Raw genomic sequence first — 17,634 nt, forward strand, 5'->3', positions numbered from 1 at the left:
CCAGCTGCTATGAGAGAAGGCTCTCTGTTACCTTAGGGTGCAGTTAGAAGACAGAGGAGGAATGAGGTGCTCAAAGTGACTTGGGATAAGTTTGTATGAAGGGCATGGTAGAAGCAAGAGTGAGAGTGTTTCAGAGATGATGAATGTCTGAGCAAGGAGTTGCTGGGAAGAGAAAGCACTGTCCAAAAGACACTGTGGGAAAGGGAGTAGTGTGGAAAATTACTTGATTGCAATTGTGGTGTTAGGAATGCTGAAAGACTCCACTGAAACTTGACAGCTCCTGTGGTGCAAGCCCAGTCAGCACTATCTGTGGAGGGCAACAGAAGGTATGTCTTTTTGGGAAATAATGGCAATTGGTACAGGGTTCGTAATACAACTGTCAAGTTTCCTTTAGAATATCTGACTAACTGGGTAACTGCCACACTTCTAATTACATGGTTTAGCTCAAACTTCATCCTACCAAGCCGTGTAAAACTTCCTCAGCATCTCTTGGAAACCTCTGTCATCAGTATTTCAGTGAATTACAAAAGGATGTGTGAACTGTGGCAGTCATGGGTATGGGCAGGTCAGCCACAGGAACACACAGCTCGGTGTCAGCCCAACTGCAGCAGTCTCCAGCTTAGTTCACTGGTGGGCAGCACAGTACAGCACAAAACCCAAAAGTTCAGAGGTGGGGAAGCTCTGTGCACAGCATGCCTGCCACGTTCACACCTTCATTAGTGGCCATGAGCTCATCCACATCTTTGTGGATGACCTTCCCATTCAGGAGGAGGCTCAGCGTGAACTAAGCAAGACAAGCTCCTCCATGTAAAAAGAAGGCGGCAGCAGGCTTATGTACAGCTGAAACAAACGCACAGTGAGGAAGTGCCTGTTCCCAATGGCCCAGCTCATATTGCAGCTGGACATGTAAGCAGTACAAGTGTTACATTATGTGAGTGCAACCAATCTGCCACTGGGATTTCAGCAGTGTTGCCGGTTGCCCTAAAAATCACATATAAATGAGAAGGAAATAGTTTCCTAGAGTCTCTTGTAGCTGCAATGGGTCCATGGCAGTGACAGCTTCAATATGGCTTTTTGCACAGGTAACTGGACTGGTGGGGGATGGAACTCTGGAGGTTTTGGTTTGCTACTCCCAGCAGAGATTGCATGAAGTTCTGGGGTGCTGCTAATCTCAAAGCAGAGCCTGAGGAATTGAGTGCAGCAGCTCTGCTCCCACCATAAGTAGGACTTAGGGGAGGAGGAAGAACCCAGATTGACCAGAGCCAGTTTTGTCCCTAGTAGGCAGAATGTCACCTTGAATATTATTCCTGTCCTGAGACATGATGGATCCCCTTTTTTCACTCCATCTCCAGCATGTGGCTTGAAAGTGACTTAACAGCCATAGTTTTGTGGGAAATAGTTGCCTTCCAACTCTATGGCTGCAACTGCTGTTCTGCACAGCTAAGTCTAGCAACAGTTATGCCAAACTTTGCTATTCCAGGTAAAGCACTGCATACCAAGGCAGCTTTCTTGCCATGGAAATTAACTGAACAATTCAATCCTGTCTGGTACCACCAAATCTGTTTCAAGTAATCAGAGGAAACAGTATCTGTACCCTGGGCTGCAAGGGACATACCAGTTCTGGGAGGATGGGGCCATTTGGCACAGTTGGGGCCATGAAATGGGACTTGAAATGCTTGCCCTGCTGCAGCACAGCCATATGCTGGTGCTTGGGGCTCCTTCCCAGAGAGGAGGGTGTCAGCACTGCTGGGTGCAATAGCCTGGGGTTTCGGGGGTGCGGTTTGATATTGTAATTTCCCCCTCCAGGGGATCTAGACTAAACCAGCTTCTTTAGCTGCTTGATAAAACACGTAGGAGTGGAGGCTTCTGTACAACTTAAGTGCCATTTTCTTTTCACATCTTTATTTTCCTTTTTAAGTAAGAGCTCTGCCCACTTTCTTGCTTCCAGCTTTTTTAAAGCAGACTTACTTTGGTGATATCAAACTTGCCAGCATGTATGATTCTCCTCAGCCATGTGGAAGACCCATCAGTCTACTCCTGGCAAGTGCATTCATAGCACTAAGCTATCCAGTGCCTCTAGCGTACACTCTGCAGTGTCCCCTGCCACTTCCCCAGGCATCTTGAGCAACCATCACTAATCCTGGCCTGCCACATAAGTCATACAAACTATGTGGCTGCTTTGCAGGATTGCTAGATGGAGCACAGGATCAGATGTGCTTCCTTGCCTTGCTCGGCCAAATCAGGTGCTTTGCAGTGGCCCAACACGTCATGCTTATCAACACCAGTTTTGCCAGCCAAATCGTGAGAAGATACCACATCACTTCCTTGCTTGTGTTGCCTAGATCTGGCTATCACTGAGCCTCAGAAGCAGCCATCCTTGGAACAGCACTGAGTACTCATGATCCCATGTGGGTTTGGCCTGACTGACAGCTACCCAGCGATGAGGGAAACAAATGTTTTCCCTTCACTGTCTTCAATTTGTGCCTTCCACAATGGTATTTCAACTCCAGGTGTTTGGCATAGTTTGTTTTGACCTTTAAATAACATCGTGTTATTTCCTTTACTAAGATTGTGTAATGATTGTTGACGCACACCTCCCCATGAAATAAATGGTTTGTGAGAGTGGGGAAGATGGAACTTTCTCCCAGGAGCTCCTGGAAGATTTTCTGTTCTAGGGACAAGTGCCATAGCTTGGTGTTTTTGTTGCTGTCTCCTACTTTGCCGTACCAGTTTAGGACTTGTTCTGAAATGCTTGTTATGTGGTACACACTTGCTGAGGGCAGACTCACCCCACCTAACTTTTTTATGTAGAGGACTGACCTGCATCTTAGCCTGCTCTCATCTGACTCAAAGAGGGAAGCAACACAAACTTCACACTGCAAGTCAGAGGCTAATTGCTCAGCAATGAAGCCCGCAGTGCAGGTGATGCTCTGCACATGCAGGGATAGGTCTGTCAGTGCATTACCCAGTGTAGAGCCATGCAAAAGAAGGCCTGCACAATAGGGGTACTCTGTTGCCAGTGTCCTCCCATGAGCTGGGTTATACTGATTCCGAATGCTGCCAAGGGTCAGATCTCTCCTGCGAGACAGGGCTATGTTCCAGGAGCTTATACTGCCTGTGCCACTGCTGTGTGGTGAGCCTGGTGCCAGGTTGCAGCCAGCCAGCAGTTTGTGATAAGCAGCCTGGAACACAGTGCATGTGGGATTCCCATTGCCACAGGCTTGCTGTAGAGTCCTTAGAAACAGCTCCAGGGGGTCGAGGCTGAAGGCGTAAGTCAGGAGGTGGTGGGAAGAAGAGCCTTCTGGAGACACGTAATTGGTGTAAAGCCACTTGAGGCTTTCAGCATTAAGCAAGAAACTCAGAAATCCTAGTTTCCGTTTGCTCTTAATAATGTATCTCCCCATAGAGTCCGTGAAGGTAATAAAGAAGCTCTTGGCCTCATTAAAGACGTGGGTTATTTTGGTGTGATTTCCAACTAGCAAAGGCCCCATCAGTCCCATTCTATAGGGACCTCTGCCATGAAATACATCACACAGATGGCTCATCAACCGCACAAACTTGACAGTACCGCTGCAGTTCTGGAATGAGGCCAGCCCCAGTTTCTGGAGGTGTTCCAGTGCATCAGCAACACCCTCGCTGAATAACGGAGTAGCAAGGTTGACCTTCAGGTAGTAACTCCCCTTACTCCCAGATCTGCCTGACTTGGAACTGCACAGCTCCAATATCCTCTGCTCCCGCAAAGCTGCAAGCTCCACCACATGCTGCCACCGCACGGTGTCACCAGGCCACTCTATCTTCTGGAAGCACTGCAGAGCATTCCTTATCAGCTGGAGGGCATGGCAAACATCAAAGAAGTATGTGATGCTGTGAGCAGAGCCGGGCGGATGCTGGAAAGTGCACTGAATCCTTTCAGGATCCATCCTGATCCCTAGAGCTCTGGCAGTCTGAGCACCGCAAGCAGTGGCACCTGACGTCACAGCCAGCACCCTGATGCCAATGTTGTTCAGTTTGTTGATGGCCTGACGAAGCAGCTGAGCAAGCAAGTAGCCAGTCGTGCTGTTCACAAAGAAGTAGCCAAGTGGAGCTGCCCAGGGACTTGAGGTGCCAACTGCCATGAGGATTATTGCTTCTGAGGCCAGCGGAGCTTCATCAGCATCAAGGATGCCTGCACCCAAGTCAACAAAGCCTGTCAGGCACTGGGTTTGTGGGTCCCACTCCTGCTGTTTCTGCAGGGACATGTCTTGTACCATCAGGGCACAGTAGCAGTAGTCCTGTTCCCCTCTCTCCACCTTTTCCTGAAGGCAGAGAAAAATGTTGTTGCTGAAGCCTGCAGCAGCCTTATTAGTAGACAGCCAACTGGAAAAAAAGGGCAGGGTGCGATTAGGAGATGTGATCTAAGAAAAGGGAAGCAACAGTCACCACCTTTTACCACACAGGACTTAGTCAGCCATGTCTGGAGCTGTACAGCAGGCTAGGGCAGAGTAAACCCTGCCTTTCTTAATGCATAGTCTGAGTTTCTGTTCTCACACCCTAGTGGTGGGAAGCAAAAATACCGACCATGAAGGGAATTAAAGCAGCCTCCTGCCTTTCCAATATATAGAAGGTCAGGACAATTAAAGATCAGGAAAAATTAAACCAAACACAGAATTACAAATCAGGCTACGCAGGTGGCCAGCAACACCAGGCTACTCTCCTTCCCAACTGGTTTTCTCCACTCTGCACATTGTAATCCAGTTTGGATGATGTGAAACCCTCGGCAGCCCATGTGGAATGCTGTTGTCCTCAATACACTCCCTTCTGCTGCTCCTTCAAGCAGGTTCTTTGTAGGAAGCTGTGTGAAACACCCCAAGGCAGGTATGGTCAATGAGTGTACCTGATGAGCATCCACCAACTGCACTACAGGAGTCTGAGACTCAAAATCTGACAGGGAGAGTTTCTCCAGCTTTTGTTTTGTGTGTTGTTACAACTTCACTCTTGGTAAATGGGTCTGATAGCACTTTAAAGTAATAAATTCTGAGCCTACATAACTACTTGTGTGGGTTACACAACTGAGTTATGTGATACAGAAGTATCTCCCTTCTGTAACTTTGAAACAGACACTTGTTGAGATTCACTAACTTCCCAGAGTCCTTGTGGGACAAGGTGAAAAACCCCAAAGCTCTAGTCTTAACTGCTTTATGCAGTCCTTCTCTTTTCCCGTGTTCCCTTCTTGACTTCTCCCTCTTCCAGAAAGAGGGCCAAAGCTTTCCATGTATAGTCCTATTGGTTTTGATTTCCTCTACTGACATTTACTCCTGCCCATGTCTCCTCATTCAGTTCCTGCTGTTGGTGGAGTACTACAGATGCTCTCGTAACACTGCCTCCTGTGGTTTCTTTTTAGATGACCTTACTCATAATATTTGCCCTTCCTTCAGTATTTGCCTCACCTCTCCCTTCTCACAAGTCTACACTGCACATCACAGGGCAAGAGCATGTGCCAGTGTGGTAAAGCACATGTGCTTGTTCGTATTCCTCCTTCCTCCCCAGTGAACAGTAAAACACATATAGACTCTGAAGCAGTTGAGGCCCTAAAATAATACCTTTTTTTCACACCTATACTCACCTAGGAATACTTAGGAAACTCCACACTTACTCTAAAATTGTTATTCTCATGCTCTGCCGCACATGCATGGACACAGAGCAGATCTCCAAGTTGAGGAGTATCAATATTTCTTGATGCTCGCTTCCCACTCTGCTTCTGTTACTAAAACAAAGCAGGGAAAAGCTACTGAACATCTTCAGGGCAGACCCCGTTACACCTATTTCTACAGGAGTACCTGCAAGTATATTCAGAACGAATGAGTAAAAACTTGCTTTGTCAGACTGCAAGGATGAGGGAGAGGAATAATCTTCCGTAGATAATTGTAAGCCTTAATATGGTAGAGGTGGAGAATACAAGCAAACTGCCTCATTTCTGGAGAGTATTCGGCCATCTGCCTCCAGCTGTGCAACTCACAAGGCAAATCTGCTTAAAAGAGAAAAAGTCAGCTTTAGTGAAGCAAATAAACAGCTGGTAACTTAAAAGGGATATATAATACAAATGCTGCAGAATACAAGGCAACAGGGTGGCTTTAGGAACCAATCAGTCCTGAAGCTTGGTGTGTATAGCTCAGCAGTATTATCACTGTGCCTCAACTCTTCCTAGAGATGGGCAGTGGCCAGGAAGAGTGTGTGCCCTACCACGTTAAGGCCAAGACCCCAACACGTCTTTTCCTATCTAATGTCATCCCACAGTTTTGAGTAATGGCTGTGTCTATGTGGGTGCTGCTTAGAAGCTGATATTACAGAAGCCATTATCTTATGGTTGACTGCAATTTGAACGGCTTCTTTAGTTTTTATCAGTAATGTTAATAGAACTCATTTCCAGACAGCATAAAAGACAAGGCTTTCCTAGTTAAATAAACTTTATTCTTGAGTCATCCACCAGCTGAATGGTGTCATGGATTGGTTTAACAGCTTTGGTTATGTGTCTGACCTGAACACCATAACCAGCCTCAAGTAATTTTGCAGGGAGATTTTAATTCCTTGAAGGACTTGTTGTATTCCTGACCTGCAAATCTCAACGTATTTATGCTATAGCACTGGACCTAGAAGTCTAACAATCAGGGATTTCTTTTTGGACAACACCAATATCATAAAGTTAAAACACAAAACTGTGGCGAGGGGGTGCATACCCTGCAGCACTCTGCCTTAGAAAACGCCCCCAGCAGTACCTGAAAACTGTGCCTGCAGCAAGCTTACGGTTTCCTCAGAAAGGTGCTGCTTTTCCACCAGCTCCCACAGGACGCTCAGCACCGTTCTGGCCGCGCAGGTGCGGGGGCACCTCCCTGCCGCCGGGAGCTGCTGCTGCTGCGAGCATTCCAGCGGCGGCCGCGCCTCCTCGCTCCCCGCCTGTCCCCCCTTCAGGCTGTAGTTGTGGTCCCCTGCGGAGGGGCTGGGGGGAGGCTGCTTCAGAGCTCCGACGAGGGCTTTGCTCCTCCGGCCGGCGCGCAGCGGCTCCTACCGGGGAAAGGAGAGGGGAGGTCATGGCGGCCCAGCGTGGCGGGGAAGAAGGGGGCACGCTCGTTCTCCACACGCACCGGGTGCGGGAAGCGGGAAGGCACGGCGCCCCGCCGCAGCTTCCGCCGCAGCCCGTAGCGCTCGAAGTCGGCTTCGGCAAAGTGCCGCGAGCAGAGGATGGCGCCGGGGCCGGGTCGCCAGGCCTGGCGGCTCTGCGGGTCCACGCGGTTCACGGCGCGGATCCACTCGCGGCGCTGCGCGGCGTCCACCGGGAACCTGCGACAGATGGAGAAAGGGAGGAGAGGCACGGACGGAGGGAGCCCGGTCGGGGCGCGGGGCGCGGCCGCACTCACTGGTGGAAGGAGATGCCGCGCTCCCGGCTCCGCCCGTTGTCGCGGGCAGTGCAGCCCAACGCCGAGCAGCTCCGTGTCATGGCCGCCACCGCCACCGCCGCCGCACGGCACGGACAGCGCCCGCCGATTGGCTACCGCCGCCCACCGCTTCCTCCCTCCCCATTGCCTAGCGAGCTTTCCTGGCCCTCGTCACCGCTCCTTTTACAGCACTGCTGCAGTTCCGCCTCGGTTCGACGTGAACAGAACCGAGCCAACCGGTGGCAGCGATAGAGGAAAAAGCAGCCAATGGCAAACGGCGATCCTCGCAGCCAATGGGAGCAGCGCTTCCAGTCCCTACATATATAGCGGGGCCAGGAAATAGGGCTCTCTCCTGCCGCGGGGTGCTTGGCAGTGGTGGTCGGGGGCCTTCGTGCGACCGCGCCATGCCCGGCGGCGGGGCCTCTACAGCCGCGCCATGGCGCTGGGGCAGCCCCCGCCCCTGGCGCACCGTCCGCCCTCTGAGCGGCGGCGGAGCTGTGCTGCTCCGACTGCCGTGAGAGGTGGGTCAGGGGCTGTGCAAGCCGGCGGGCCGCAAACTCAAGTGTGTTAGTTCCGTTTCCCCGCCCCGAAAGGCGGGAGAGCCCCTGGCTCGTGGGCCTGGCCCCTGTCCGGTGATGAGCCTCACTGCTGTTCACATCATGACCGCCGTGATTACTGCCATGGAGCTGAGGACAGCCGGCACCAGAGCCCCGCGTTGCAGGCGCTTTTCCCCGGCTCCTCTACACCCCAGAGAGGCGACCGCCCCTAATGCCTGTCTCCCTCTTTCCCAGGGCTGATCGCCGCTCCTGCACCGAGAATCCCGGAGGACAGCCCGAGGAAGGAGGCGGCTGCACGCCCAAGGCTATCCCACACCCCCGCCGCACTCCTTCCCGCGTAAAGGAAAGGTGGAGTCCCGCTTGCCGCCGCCCGGAAGGCGCGGGGTGCGCCCGGAAACCGGTGGCGGGCTAGAGGCGGTTCCGCGGCTGCCACGTTGGAGCGGGCCGGGGCTGGGTGAGCGCCGGGGACGCAGAGGTGAGGGGGGAACCCGCGTTTTCCGCCTTTTTAACTTCTGTTCCTGTCGGAAACGGGGCGCCGGCGCCCGCTGACCGTGCACGGTGTTTCCGAGGCGGGGGGGGGAGCCCTTGAATGTTGAAATAAGATCCAGAAATGAGACGGTGGAGGCTGTTATACCGTTTTTCGTCCTCAGATCTGGCTGGCTGCTGATGGTGTTCGGCAGCAAGGGTTTTCTGGAGGATGGGTAGGCTTCGTGGGTTAAGACTGAAAGCTGCTGTAGGGTGCCTTATGTGTGTCTTGATGCTGCTAGAAGAGGATTTTTCGGAGCAGTTGAAGTTTTGCCCAGATTTTCCTGTGTTATAGTTTGTTTAGCAGCCATCGGTTTCCTCTGTGTGCCCACTGGGAATTATTACTCCCCTTCTCCCTGAGCGTGCTCTGCAGAGGGTGGATTTGATGTCTGTGGGATATCTTTAGGAGAATGAGCACTCTAGCAGCTTCTGCCATGTCCTAATGCAGCTGCTGAATCTGTGGCACTGCAGTCTCCCCATGCTCCATTTAAGCATTATCTTTCTTCTCTTTATTTTTCAGTGAAATGAAGCTGAAGGAAATTGATCGTACTGCTATGCAGGCATGGAGTCCTGCACAGCAGCACCCCATTTACCTGGCCACAGGTGAGTTTCTGGGAAGCATGTGCTAGTAGGCTACATGTGGGGGCTGCCATGAAGCAGTCATGATTCAAAGTTGTAAGAGTTATTTCGTGTCCTGAAGACTGGAACTGGGTATATGGTGCAGTGCCTTTAGTGGAGTTATCCAGTTGTGCCATGCATGAAAACATGGTTTGCTTTCTGCAAGTGACAGCAAGCATCTTCTTCCTTCTGCCAGGGTAAGATGACAGCAATCTTAATTGCTGGCTGTCCCTTGCTGCTTCTTTGTAACTAATCGTTTTCTGTGCAAATCAGGAAGGGAGAGGCACTTGCCCAAAGCTTTTCCTATTCCTATTGGCGAAGAAACCCCCAAAGGGGGAACCATGGGGAGGGCAGTTACGTAGAACTACATCTAACAAACAGAAACCTGACCCCATCCCAGAGTCTTTGTGCAAGCATTATGTTTTTATGCCCCTACTTATGTTGCTTTTACAGTGACTCTTGTGTGTTGTGGCTTTCTCACTGTGAAGCACACTTCTTTGCAGGTACATCAGCTCAGCAGCTGGATGCAACCTTTAGTACAAGTGCTTCTCTAGAAATCTTTGAGTTGGACTTATCAGACCCTTCGCTGGATATGAAGTCCTGTGCCACCTTCTCCTCCTCTCACAGGTCAGCAGTGGGGTTGTAGGGGAAGAGTAATGGCTGTGCAACTGTTAAACGTGGTGCATGTGGAAAGGCCACTTCATGAGGTTTATCTGCAGTTGTTAAAAAGAGGAGCAGAAATTCAGTGCTGAGGTGTGGAGGCATGTGAGTTCTATTGATGTGGAGTAGTGAGCTTGGACTCTGAGGAGTTGCAAGCAGCTCATAGTCTGAAATAAGCCTAAATCTGACACTGGTAGGTTTGGATATGTGCGCAGACTGTTTACTTTGGGGAGCCTCTGGGATTCTCTAGGCAACAGAAGGAAATGTGAAGTTACGAAAATGCAGTCACAACTTTTCACATTGCCCCGTCCTGTTTGTGTTTTAGGTATTTCAGGGAGATTTCTGTAAACTGAATCATGTTGTGTGTGTAGTATCATACCTTACCCCACAGCTGGGAAGCCAAGTTCCTGACTGCAACTCAACTTAGCTCTTAATTCCTTACTGTGCACTTGTCCAAAGAAATATTAGTGTCACAGAGTCCAATTTCCACCTCCCCAGCACTTGTAGCTGCTCTGGCGGCTGGTCCAGTGAGTGCTGCTGGTTTTGATGAGCTGAAACAATGTAGCTGCAAGTGCAAGATGCCTCTGTGGGTAGAGAAGCAGGTGAAAATTTTCACTGTGGTTGGATTGGGTCCATACTAGTTACAGTGACAGCATAACCACTCTTTCATCTGATCATCTGAAACAACGTGACTGGAGGTGCAGACACTTGCAGCATTTTGCCGTTATGTTCAAGTGAGAATTTGACACTTCTTTTGAGGCAATTGCCATCTCCCCCATCTCTGGCAAGAGTAGAAATTAATTAGACGTGAGCCTTCATTACTTGTTCTAAAGCTGTAACTTCAAGACCTAAGGGCCTACAACTGTTTCCTGAAGTTCTGGACCAAATGCAGTTTGCTGGGTTTCTAGAGTTTCGCCTATAAGAACTTGGGAGTGGTTGAAATTGTGTGTCTTTGCACTCAATAAGGTCATGACCCTATGTAGTTTTGCTCTCTTATTTGGCTAAATAATGGTTGTGGTAGCTTTTGCAGGAGGAAGAACAAGGCATTGAGCTGCTGGCTTTGTGCTGTGTCAGTTTTTGCCTTCCCCCCCCCCCCTTTTTCCCCTGTGTTTGTCTGCATTTTAGTACATGGAGCTTGTGTGAAATGGCCACAGTCTACGTTTAATGCCCTGCATTGTGGGCAAAGCTGATGGTAACACATCCAACTTGCTGAGAGCAGGGAAAGGTGTTTGATCTTTTTGATTCTAAATTTCCTTAGTCTACCTCATTTTAGCTGACTGTGTTTTTCCACCCTCAGCATGTGACATTTGCTTAGAGGATTCCAAAACCCACTCCTTATACCCAGGATGCAGTGCTCCTTTGCAAGTACTTCCCTTGGAGAGCAACACAAGAGTTTGACTTTGCCCCAGAAAATACATTACAAAGGAGGTCAATTTATTTATTTGTTTAAATTGAAGATGACAAGAAGTGTCCCAATTAGCTTTATTTTAGTGTGCAGTGAATTAAAATGTCCAGATGATTAAACCCACAAAAGATAAATCCTGCAACAAGCTTTGTTATTTGTTCTTCAAGGAAAGTAAGGTGTAATACTAGTGCCCAGACAGCCCTGTTGCTCACTCTGTTTCTCATAGCCTTACGTAGTTTGGTACAGAAGGATAAAATTGTACTCGGGGAAAGGGTCTGTCTGATATCACAGACCAACTTCTGTTTGTAACGTTGTTTGGTGAACCCCCACTGTCAGCTGAACACTGCACTAGGGAGACTAAGCACTTGGCTGTTACGGTATTTGTCACCCAGCATGTGCTTTTTGTCTAGCTTTCTAAAGTATGCATTTTATCTTGCTGAAGTTACCGTGATTTAAAGAAATTACTTGAAAGTTGTCCAAAGATAATAAAAGGAATTAATAATAACACAGCGAATGCTGAAGTAACTCGTTGCCACCTTCCAGTCTGTGTTGTTTTGCTTTGTGCTTGCTTAAGAGCTGATATGTGACAGTGTGTCATTTTGCGTAGAAGTATTCATCCTTTGCATGGCTGAATACACAGGAATGCTGTTTTCTTATGCAGCAAGTTCATTTTGTTGAAGGAAATGTGGGTATTTGCAGCTAGACACAGTGGTGTGAAAGTACTTAATTTCTGGAAGTGTGTTTAATTCCTCTTGATTTAGCCTGGAAAATAGACCGTGGTCCAAGAGACAGGTGTGCCTAATGCAAATAAACTACTTGCTGAGCTTTCAGTACAGCAGATGAAACATACATCCAGGAGCACAGTTATGGAAAAGGATTAGCAATGTTTATAGTTCCACCTTTTTCCTCTCTTTGTGAGAGCTGCTCACAAATAGCAGAGGTTTACATCCAGGGGTTTTTGGTGGGCTTATAGGCCTTACTTTGATTACCTCTATTGTTTTGCAAAGCTGAGCTCAAAATCACAGTGCAGTAGCGAGCACTTACCTGATTTTGCAGCCAGGAGATGAAAGGAGTTTTATCAGTTTCTCAGTTATTGATTGTGTATGTTGTGACCCTGTGTTTTGATAACAAGCAGAATTGGAACCTGTGGCCTTGCTGATAGAAAGCGTTGAAAGTACAGGGACTCTTCTTTAAGGAGAAATGCCTGTAGTGCTTTGATGTGTCTGCTCTGCCTGTTAGTAACAGCCTGGAAGGTTTATCTGGTGAGCAAAATGGGGTGCATCAGCATGCGTGGAGCTGGTGGTGGATAGTTGTAGACTGGAGGGGACCTCTGTGTCTTACAGGTACCACAAGCTGATCTGGGGGCCGCACAACATGACCTCAGGTGAGACAATCTCTGGAGTCCTGATTGCTGGGGGTGAAAATGGAAATGTCATTCTATATGACCCAGCCAAAATCATAGCTGGAGATGCTGAAGTAATAATTGCCCAGAAAGACAAGCACACAGGACCAGTAAGAGCGCTTGATGTCAACATGTTCCAGGTTAGTTTTCTGCTGTTCTTTATTGTGTACCATCATAGATGGGTGACCTGTCTTAACTTGTAACCTCAAACGTTTCTCTCCTTTTCCCCTTCCCTGAAAAGCATGAACTGAATTTGGTGTTTGAGCACCTGTATTTAGTAGGTAAAACCTGTCCTGTTACTGGTGTTTCAGAATGGGAAATGAAAGAATGTAAGGTGTCTGGTTCATTCCTTCTCCTTGTCAATTTACACTGTCAGTTTGGTGGGTCTTTAGCTCAGCCCATGTGTAAAGTATGGGTGGTTTTATGTGGTGTTTTTAGCCAGTCTCTATTTCTTTTTTTTTTTTTTATTTTGTTCCATGTGCCAATATTGCTCTCATCACGTGGGAAGTATTTACATGCACTCACTCATGTTTCTGGTGACATCAGATTTTTCTGTCTCTCCTTTAGAGGTTGGGTAGGCCCATCTTCAAGGCCTCTAAGTATTGTTATTTGTGAAGAGGAAACAGACGAAAAAACATGGCCCTGTATCCTCTTTAGCACAAGAGCTCTCAAAACCAACAAGCTTTCCTCCAGCACTAATGAACACTTGTTTACTTCTAGATGCATTAAGTTGTTTTTTCCTTATCTTTACCAGCTGTGTGAGAATTCAGTTTGTTTCCTAAATAGTACTTCTGTCCCTGCACACTTGCTTTCAGCAAGGCCGCCCTGGGTTCATTTTGTCCTCTGAATCAATTCCTTTCCCTTTCTGCCTGTTGCAAAGTCAGGACTCCCTCGGGGTGTGATCAAAGGGCTCTCAGTGCCCTTTGGCTCATGTCACCCCGCCTGGACTTTTGCATCCCAGATGCAGGATTGCTCTGGGTGATTGCACTCACTGTTGGAGGGTGCTGTCCACTGCTGTCCACTGCTGGACAAATGCTACACTCCTTCCAGCCTGACCCACATGTTATGGTCTGCTCAGAGTAAAGCTGTGTGGTGCTCTCTAATAGCTGCAGCACTGTTTCCTCATCTGCCCTCTCCCTGAAGTGTCACTCCTTTCCACTTACCTATCAGCGTTTGCCATGCAGTGCAAGGAGCACTCCACAGAACAGGAATTTTGGTCATGGCATGCCAGTTTAGTGCAGTGTAGGGACTTTTGTATTTATTCAGCTTTACCTGCAGTCTCAGACTTGCTTTTTTCACAGAGCTTATGCTCTGCGAGCCAAAGGCTGTATCCTGAGCCAGCAGTAGAAATTGGCACAGTCCTGAGGATCTGATGCCTCCTAGCAGCTAAGACTGTGAAAGCTGATGCAGAAAATAATCTTAACATCTCTTAATGTGTCTTACAGACTAATCTGGTGGCCTCTGGTGCTAATGAGTCTGAAATCTATATCTGGGACTTGAACAATTTTGCCACACCAATGACACCAGGAGTGAAGACACAGGTACCAGATTTGCATTTGTTAAATACTGCAGAGCAGACTAATGGAAAATATGCATGTCACTTAAGTTGAGAGCTCTTTGAAACCTACAGTTTTAAAGCTGTCTCACGTAGGGGGGTGCTTTCTGAAGTCTAACGTGGGTAGCAGTTGATTATAGTTGGCCATGAGCTATGTTTCTGGCAATGTTATATACCGGCCTTAAGGGGTGGTACAACAGGTATCTCCTGTTCCTGCATTTTGTTCTCCAGTGGCTTTCCTGAAGGCCAACAAAAATAGGCCTTCTATTGGCACTTAAATTTTGTAATGTGCTTATTAAACTGTGGGTCTTGAGATATTTGTCTCCATGTGACATGCCTGTGACTCAAAGCATGTTTCACTGCATGTGTGAATCTGAAGGTCATGAAGGTTCAGATTGAGGAAAATGAGAGGAATACAAAAAACAGCTACTGAGAAGTCAGAAGATGAGGCAGTAAGTTTAGCAGGGAGTGCTTAATTGCTATACTTAAGGGACAGCGTTCAGCCCGTGTGTCTTAATAGACGATCTAAGGGAAACAATAGCCTTTTGTAGTTTTTGTCTTCTGAAGGTGATAGAATGGGAGGAGGTTGTTTCAGTGCATGTATGTTTCTGTAGCTGTTAAAAAATTGCATAAGCAGTTTGTGGTTACTGGAAGATGGATTTGTTACTGCATGATAATTTAGAGACAACAAAGTGTGGAAATGGGATGAGACATTATCTTTGTTTTAGAGATTTTTACTTTAAACACTGGGTTTGGATACTTGGTTTAGTCTGAATTGTTTATTACTGTGTGGGCATTTTGGAGGAGGCTCACCTCAGTTAAACATCCCTGTGTAGGATTTTTTTATATCTTATACTAATTTTTTAGTCCAGGAAATCTTTTAGTCCCTTAGCATAATGACAGCTGGAAATAATAGGGCAACAAGGGCTGGGGTAACATTGCTTTTCATTCTTGGAGTAAAAATAAGCAGTTGGGGGAAGAATAACAAAAATAAATATAATTGCTTGAAGGAATTTTGTGGGCTTTTTTAAGTCAAATCCTACTACAAGGCAAAAGGACAATTCATGTACCCGGGTATACTTCCATGGAGTAATTTGCTGGTCTTTAAGGCAGTTGTGGTTAGTCTTCTTTAAATGACTAATGCAGCACATTGTAAAGCTGAAAATGCAGATACTAGTGAAATACTATCAGCTGATAGTTTGGGGTTTTCTACCCTACAGCATGTATACATAGAAAACTAGAACACATGCAGTACCTGGGGTGATCTCCCTGCAGATTTGTTGTTTAGCAAGTCCTGAAAATAACAGGCTTTGAGTCTTGGATTTGAAAAGGTTGTGAAAGGCTGTTCTGTGTATGCAACAGCCTCTTGAGGACGTCAGCTGCATTGCCTGGAACAGGCAAGTCCAGCACATCCTGGCATCCGCCAGCCCTAGTGGCCGAGCTACCGTGTGGGATCTCAGGAAGAACGAACCCATCATCAAAGTCAGTGACCACAGTAACCGGGTGAGTTGGCTCTTGCACAGCTGCATGGGTGCTTTTTGGGAGGCGTGGCATGTGGGGACAAGTTATAGCATCCCTTGTTTTATGACTTAGAGATACTGGTGCCTGGCCCAGTTTTATATGATCTAATAAGTATCTAATGCTTTCTCTTAAAAGGTTATGGATATGCAGGGGTTTTGTCATCAATTTAAACAAAAATAGGCAGATGCAGATTGAAGCAAGGCACTCTGATTTCCTATTAGAGCAATAATTTAGTTTGGATAATGCCATTACCGATCTGGTAGGAACTACCACAGAAAGACTTTTATCCAGCTACTCAGAAATGACATGTTTTTTGTGCTGGAGAGATGAGGTTGCAGCTGACGTGCTCTGGGTGAGCACATGTACTTTTGCAGAGCAGGTAATGTCATGACTTAGTGCTTAGGCAGAGAGGGCTTACTCCTTAGTTTCACTGGTGGAATGAGCACAAAAGGGCTGAGCCATGGCAGGACACTGATGGAGCTGGGGCCTGTGCTTCTGCAGGTCTAGACCTGGAAATGAAAGCAGGCTGCAGCTGAGCTTGGAGAGGGCATGGTCTGTGGCCACAGAGGGGTGTTGCCATTGAGTGGGTCACAAGGGACTGCCCTGCCTCGTATAGTTACAGCCACCATGCATGCTCCTCAGGCAGTGTAAATGTAAAAAAAGATCCTGGCAAACTTGTAGAGAGTGACATATCTCTGTATAATCCTGTATATTTTAAATGGAATATTGCTGTAACAAATTTGGAAGATGTAGCAAGAGTTCAAAATGGAATTTACAAATGGATGCTCCTGAAGTAGCTGCTTGGTCACTGCACTAATACTCTGATAAGCTGTGTAACTCTCAATGTTTTCTGTATTTGTTGCCTAATGTAACAGTAGTACAGTAGATTGTCTTCATCTATGATTGTATTCTAGTGATACAATATTTGCATGACAATAACATCTGCCTAATGATGGCTTTTATTATAAAAATATTAGAGGAAAAGGTTTATACAGAAGGCTGCATGGATTTCTTACATTGAAATGTCAGGCTGTGTACAAGAAAGCACAAAGTCTCTTATTTGAGAGGACCTTTGGAAACTAACTGCAAATCTCCTCACCCGTGAAAACAAGGAGAGTATCATAAGCTACATGCAATCAGAAATAATGCCCAGCAACAGCTGCAAATTTCTTTGTTTTACCATGCATGTAGACATATTTAGGCTATTTGTCTTTTGTCCTTTAGTGCTGCTTAGTTATTTTATGCTGTGGCACAATGTTGTCCCTCAGATGCACTGCTCAGGCCTGGCATGGCACCCTGATGTTGCTACCCAGATGGTTCTGGCTTCAGAGGATGACAGGATGCCTGTGATTCAAATGTGGGACCTAAGATTTGCCTCCTCACCACTTCGTGTTCTAGAAAGCCATTCAAGGTAATGAGGCTTACGTGGCCTGCTGCTTCTCAGTGTTTGGTGATTGCATACAAGTTTGTACATCTCACTTCTTGCTCAGTCTCCTGTGAAGATTCAATTGGAGGCAGTGATTCCAGCAGCAGCAGTGTTACATGCTTGCTTGCTGACTACCCGGTCCTGTGTCCTGAAAGGCTTGCCTTTTGGAGGCCTGCTGATTTGGAGAACAGGCCCCAGAGTAAAAAACCCACCATCCTGCTGAGATACTGAAGTTGCTAGTTTGTTTCTAAATGCCTTAAATTTGGGTACAAGGAAATATTTTGTTCAGTCCTTGTCCCTCCTCAATTGCTAGTGAAACTTTCTTTATTGCCCAACACTTGGATTTAAGGAGGGAGAGCAGCAAGAGGTCAGTGTTGCAGCTTCTACCAAAACTGCTGCCAGTGGTTCTGCTGACTTTAGTCTTCTGCTAATAAAAATCAGCTGACAAACTTTGTACTCACCTACCTTAACTACAGGTTTACACACTGTATGTTAATGATATCGCAGGCAAACAAGCCCTTTTGTTACATTGGTGTCCAGGTTCTGCATGACTGCT

The 17,634-nt window shown here is 47.4% G+C and overlaps 2 protein-coding genes across 20 annotated transcripts in view; one reads left to right on the forward strand and one right to left on the reverse strand.

Moving 5' to 3' along the window:
* Positions 1–2,374: 2,374 nt before the first annotated feature.
* THAP9 (THAP domain containing 9) lies at positions 2,375–7,518 on the reverse strand. The gene is made up of 5 exons (XM_057425269.1): positions 7,392–7,518; positions 7,119–7,314; positions 6,753–7,038; positions 5,832–6,004; positions 2,375–4,394 (listed from the first exon to the last, which is right to left on the reverse strand). The coding sequence occupies exons 1-5, from the start codon at positions 7,469–7,471 to the stop codon at positions 2,397–2,399; spliced, it is 2,733 nt and encodes a 910-aa protein (XP_057281252.1). The 5' UTR covers positions 7,472–7,518; the 3' UTR covers positions 2,375–2,396.
* Positions 7,519–8,281: 763 nt separating this feature from the next.
* Positions 8,282–17,634, forward strand: part of SEC31A (SEC31 homolog A, COPII coat complex component) — a 43,320-nt gene continuing 33,967 nt past the window's right edge. For 18 of the 19 annotated variants that reach the window (XM_057425270.1, XM_057425273.1, XM_057425275.1 and 15 more), the window contains exons 1-7: positions 8,282–8,441; positions 9,012–9,094; positions 9,613–9,736; positions 12,518–12,716; positions 14,022–14,117; positions 15,494–15,634; positions 16,921–17,063. In XM_057425270.1, the coding sequence (XP_057281253.1) occupies positions 9,016–9,094; positions 9,613–9,736; positions 12,518–12,716; positions 14,022–14,117; positions 15,494–15,634; positions 16,921–17,063 (782 nt within the window). In that variant the 5' untranslated portion in view covers positions 8,282–8,441; positions 9,012–9,015. The remainder of the gene's footprint in view (positions 8,442–9,011; positions 9,095–9,612; positions 9,737–12,517; positions 12,717–14,021; positions 14,118–15,493; positions 15,635–16,920; positions 17,064–17,634) is intronic. The other variant, XM_057425272.1, reaches the window with a different exon arrangement.

This window comes from Pezoporus wallicus, unplaced genomic scaffold (assembly GCF_028554395.1).
Source record: "Pezoporus wallicus isolate ANWC-B61680 ecotype Strahan unplaced genomic scaffold, APGP_CSIRO_Pwel_v1 contig_7853, whole genome shotgun sequence".
Taxonomy (NCBI): domain Eukaryota; kingdom Metazoa; phylum Chordata; class Aves; order Psittaciformes; family Psittacidae; genus Pezoporus; species Pezoporus wallicus.

Coding starts and splice junctions, on each gene's coding strand:
- THAP9 (XM_057425269.1), bottom strand. CDS start 7,471: ATGACACGGAGCTGCTCGGCGTTGGGCTGCACTGCCCGCGACAACGGG. Junction 6,005..6,752: donor GCTGCAGGCACAGTTTTCAG/GTACTGCTGGGG, acceptor TCTTTTAAGCAG/ATTTGCCTTGTGAGTTGCAC. Junction 4,395..5,831: donor AAGTTTTTACTCATTCGTTC/TGAATATACTTG, acceptor CCCTTTTCTTAG/ATCACATCTCCTAATCGCAC.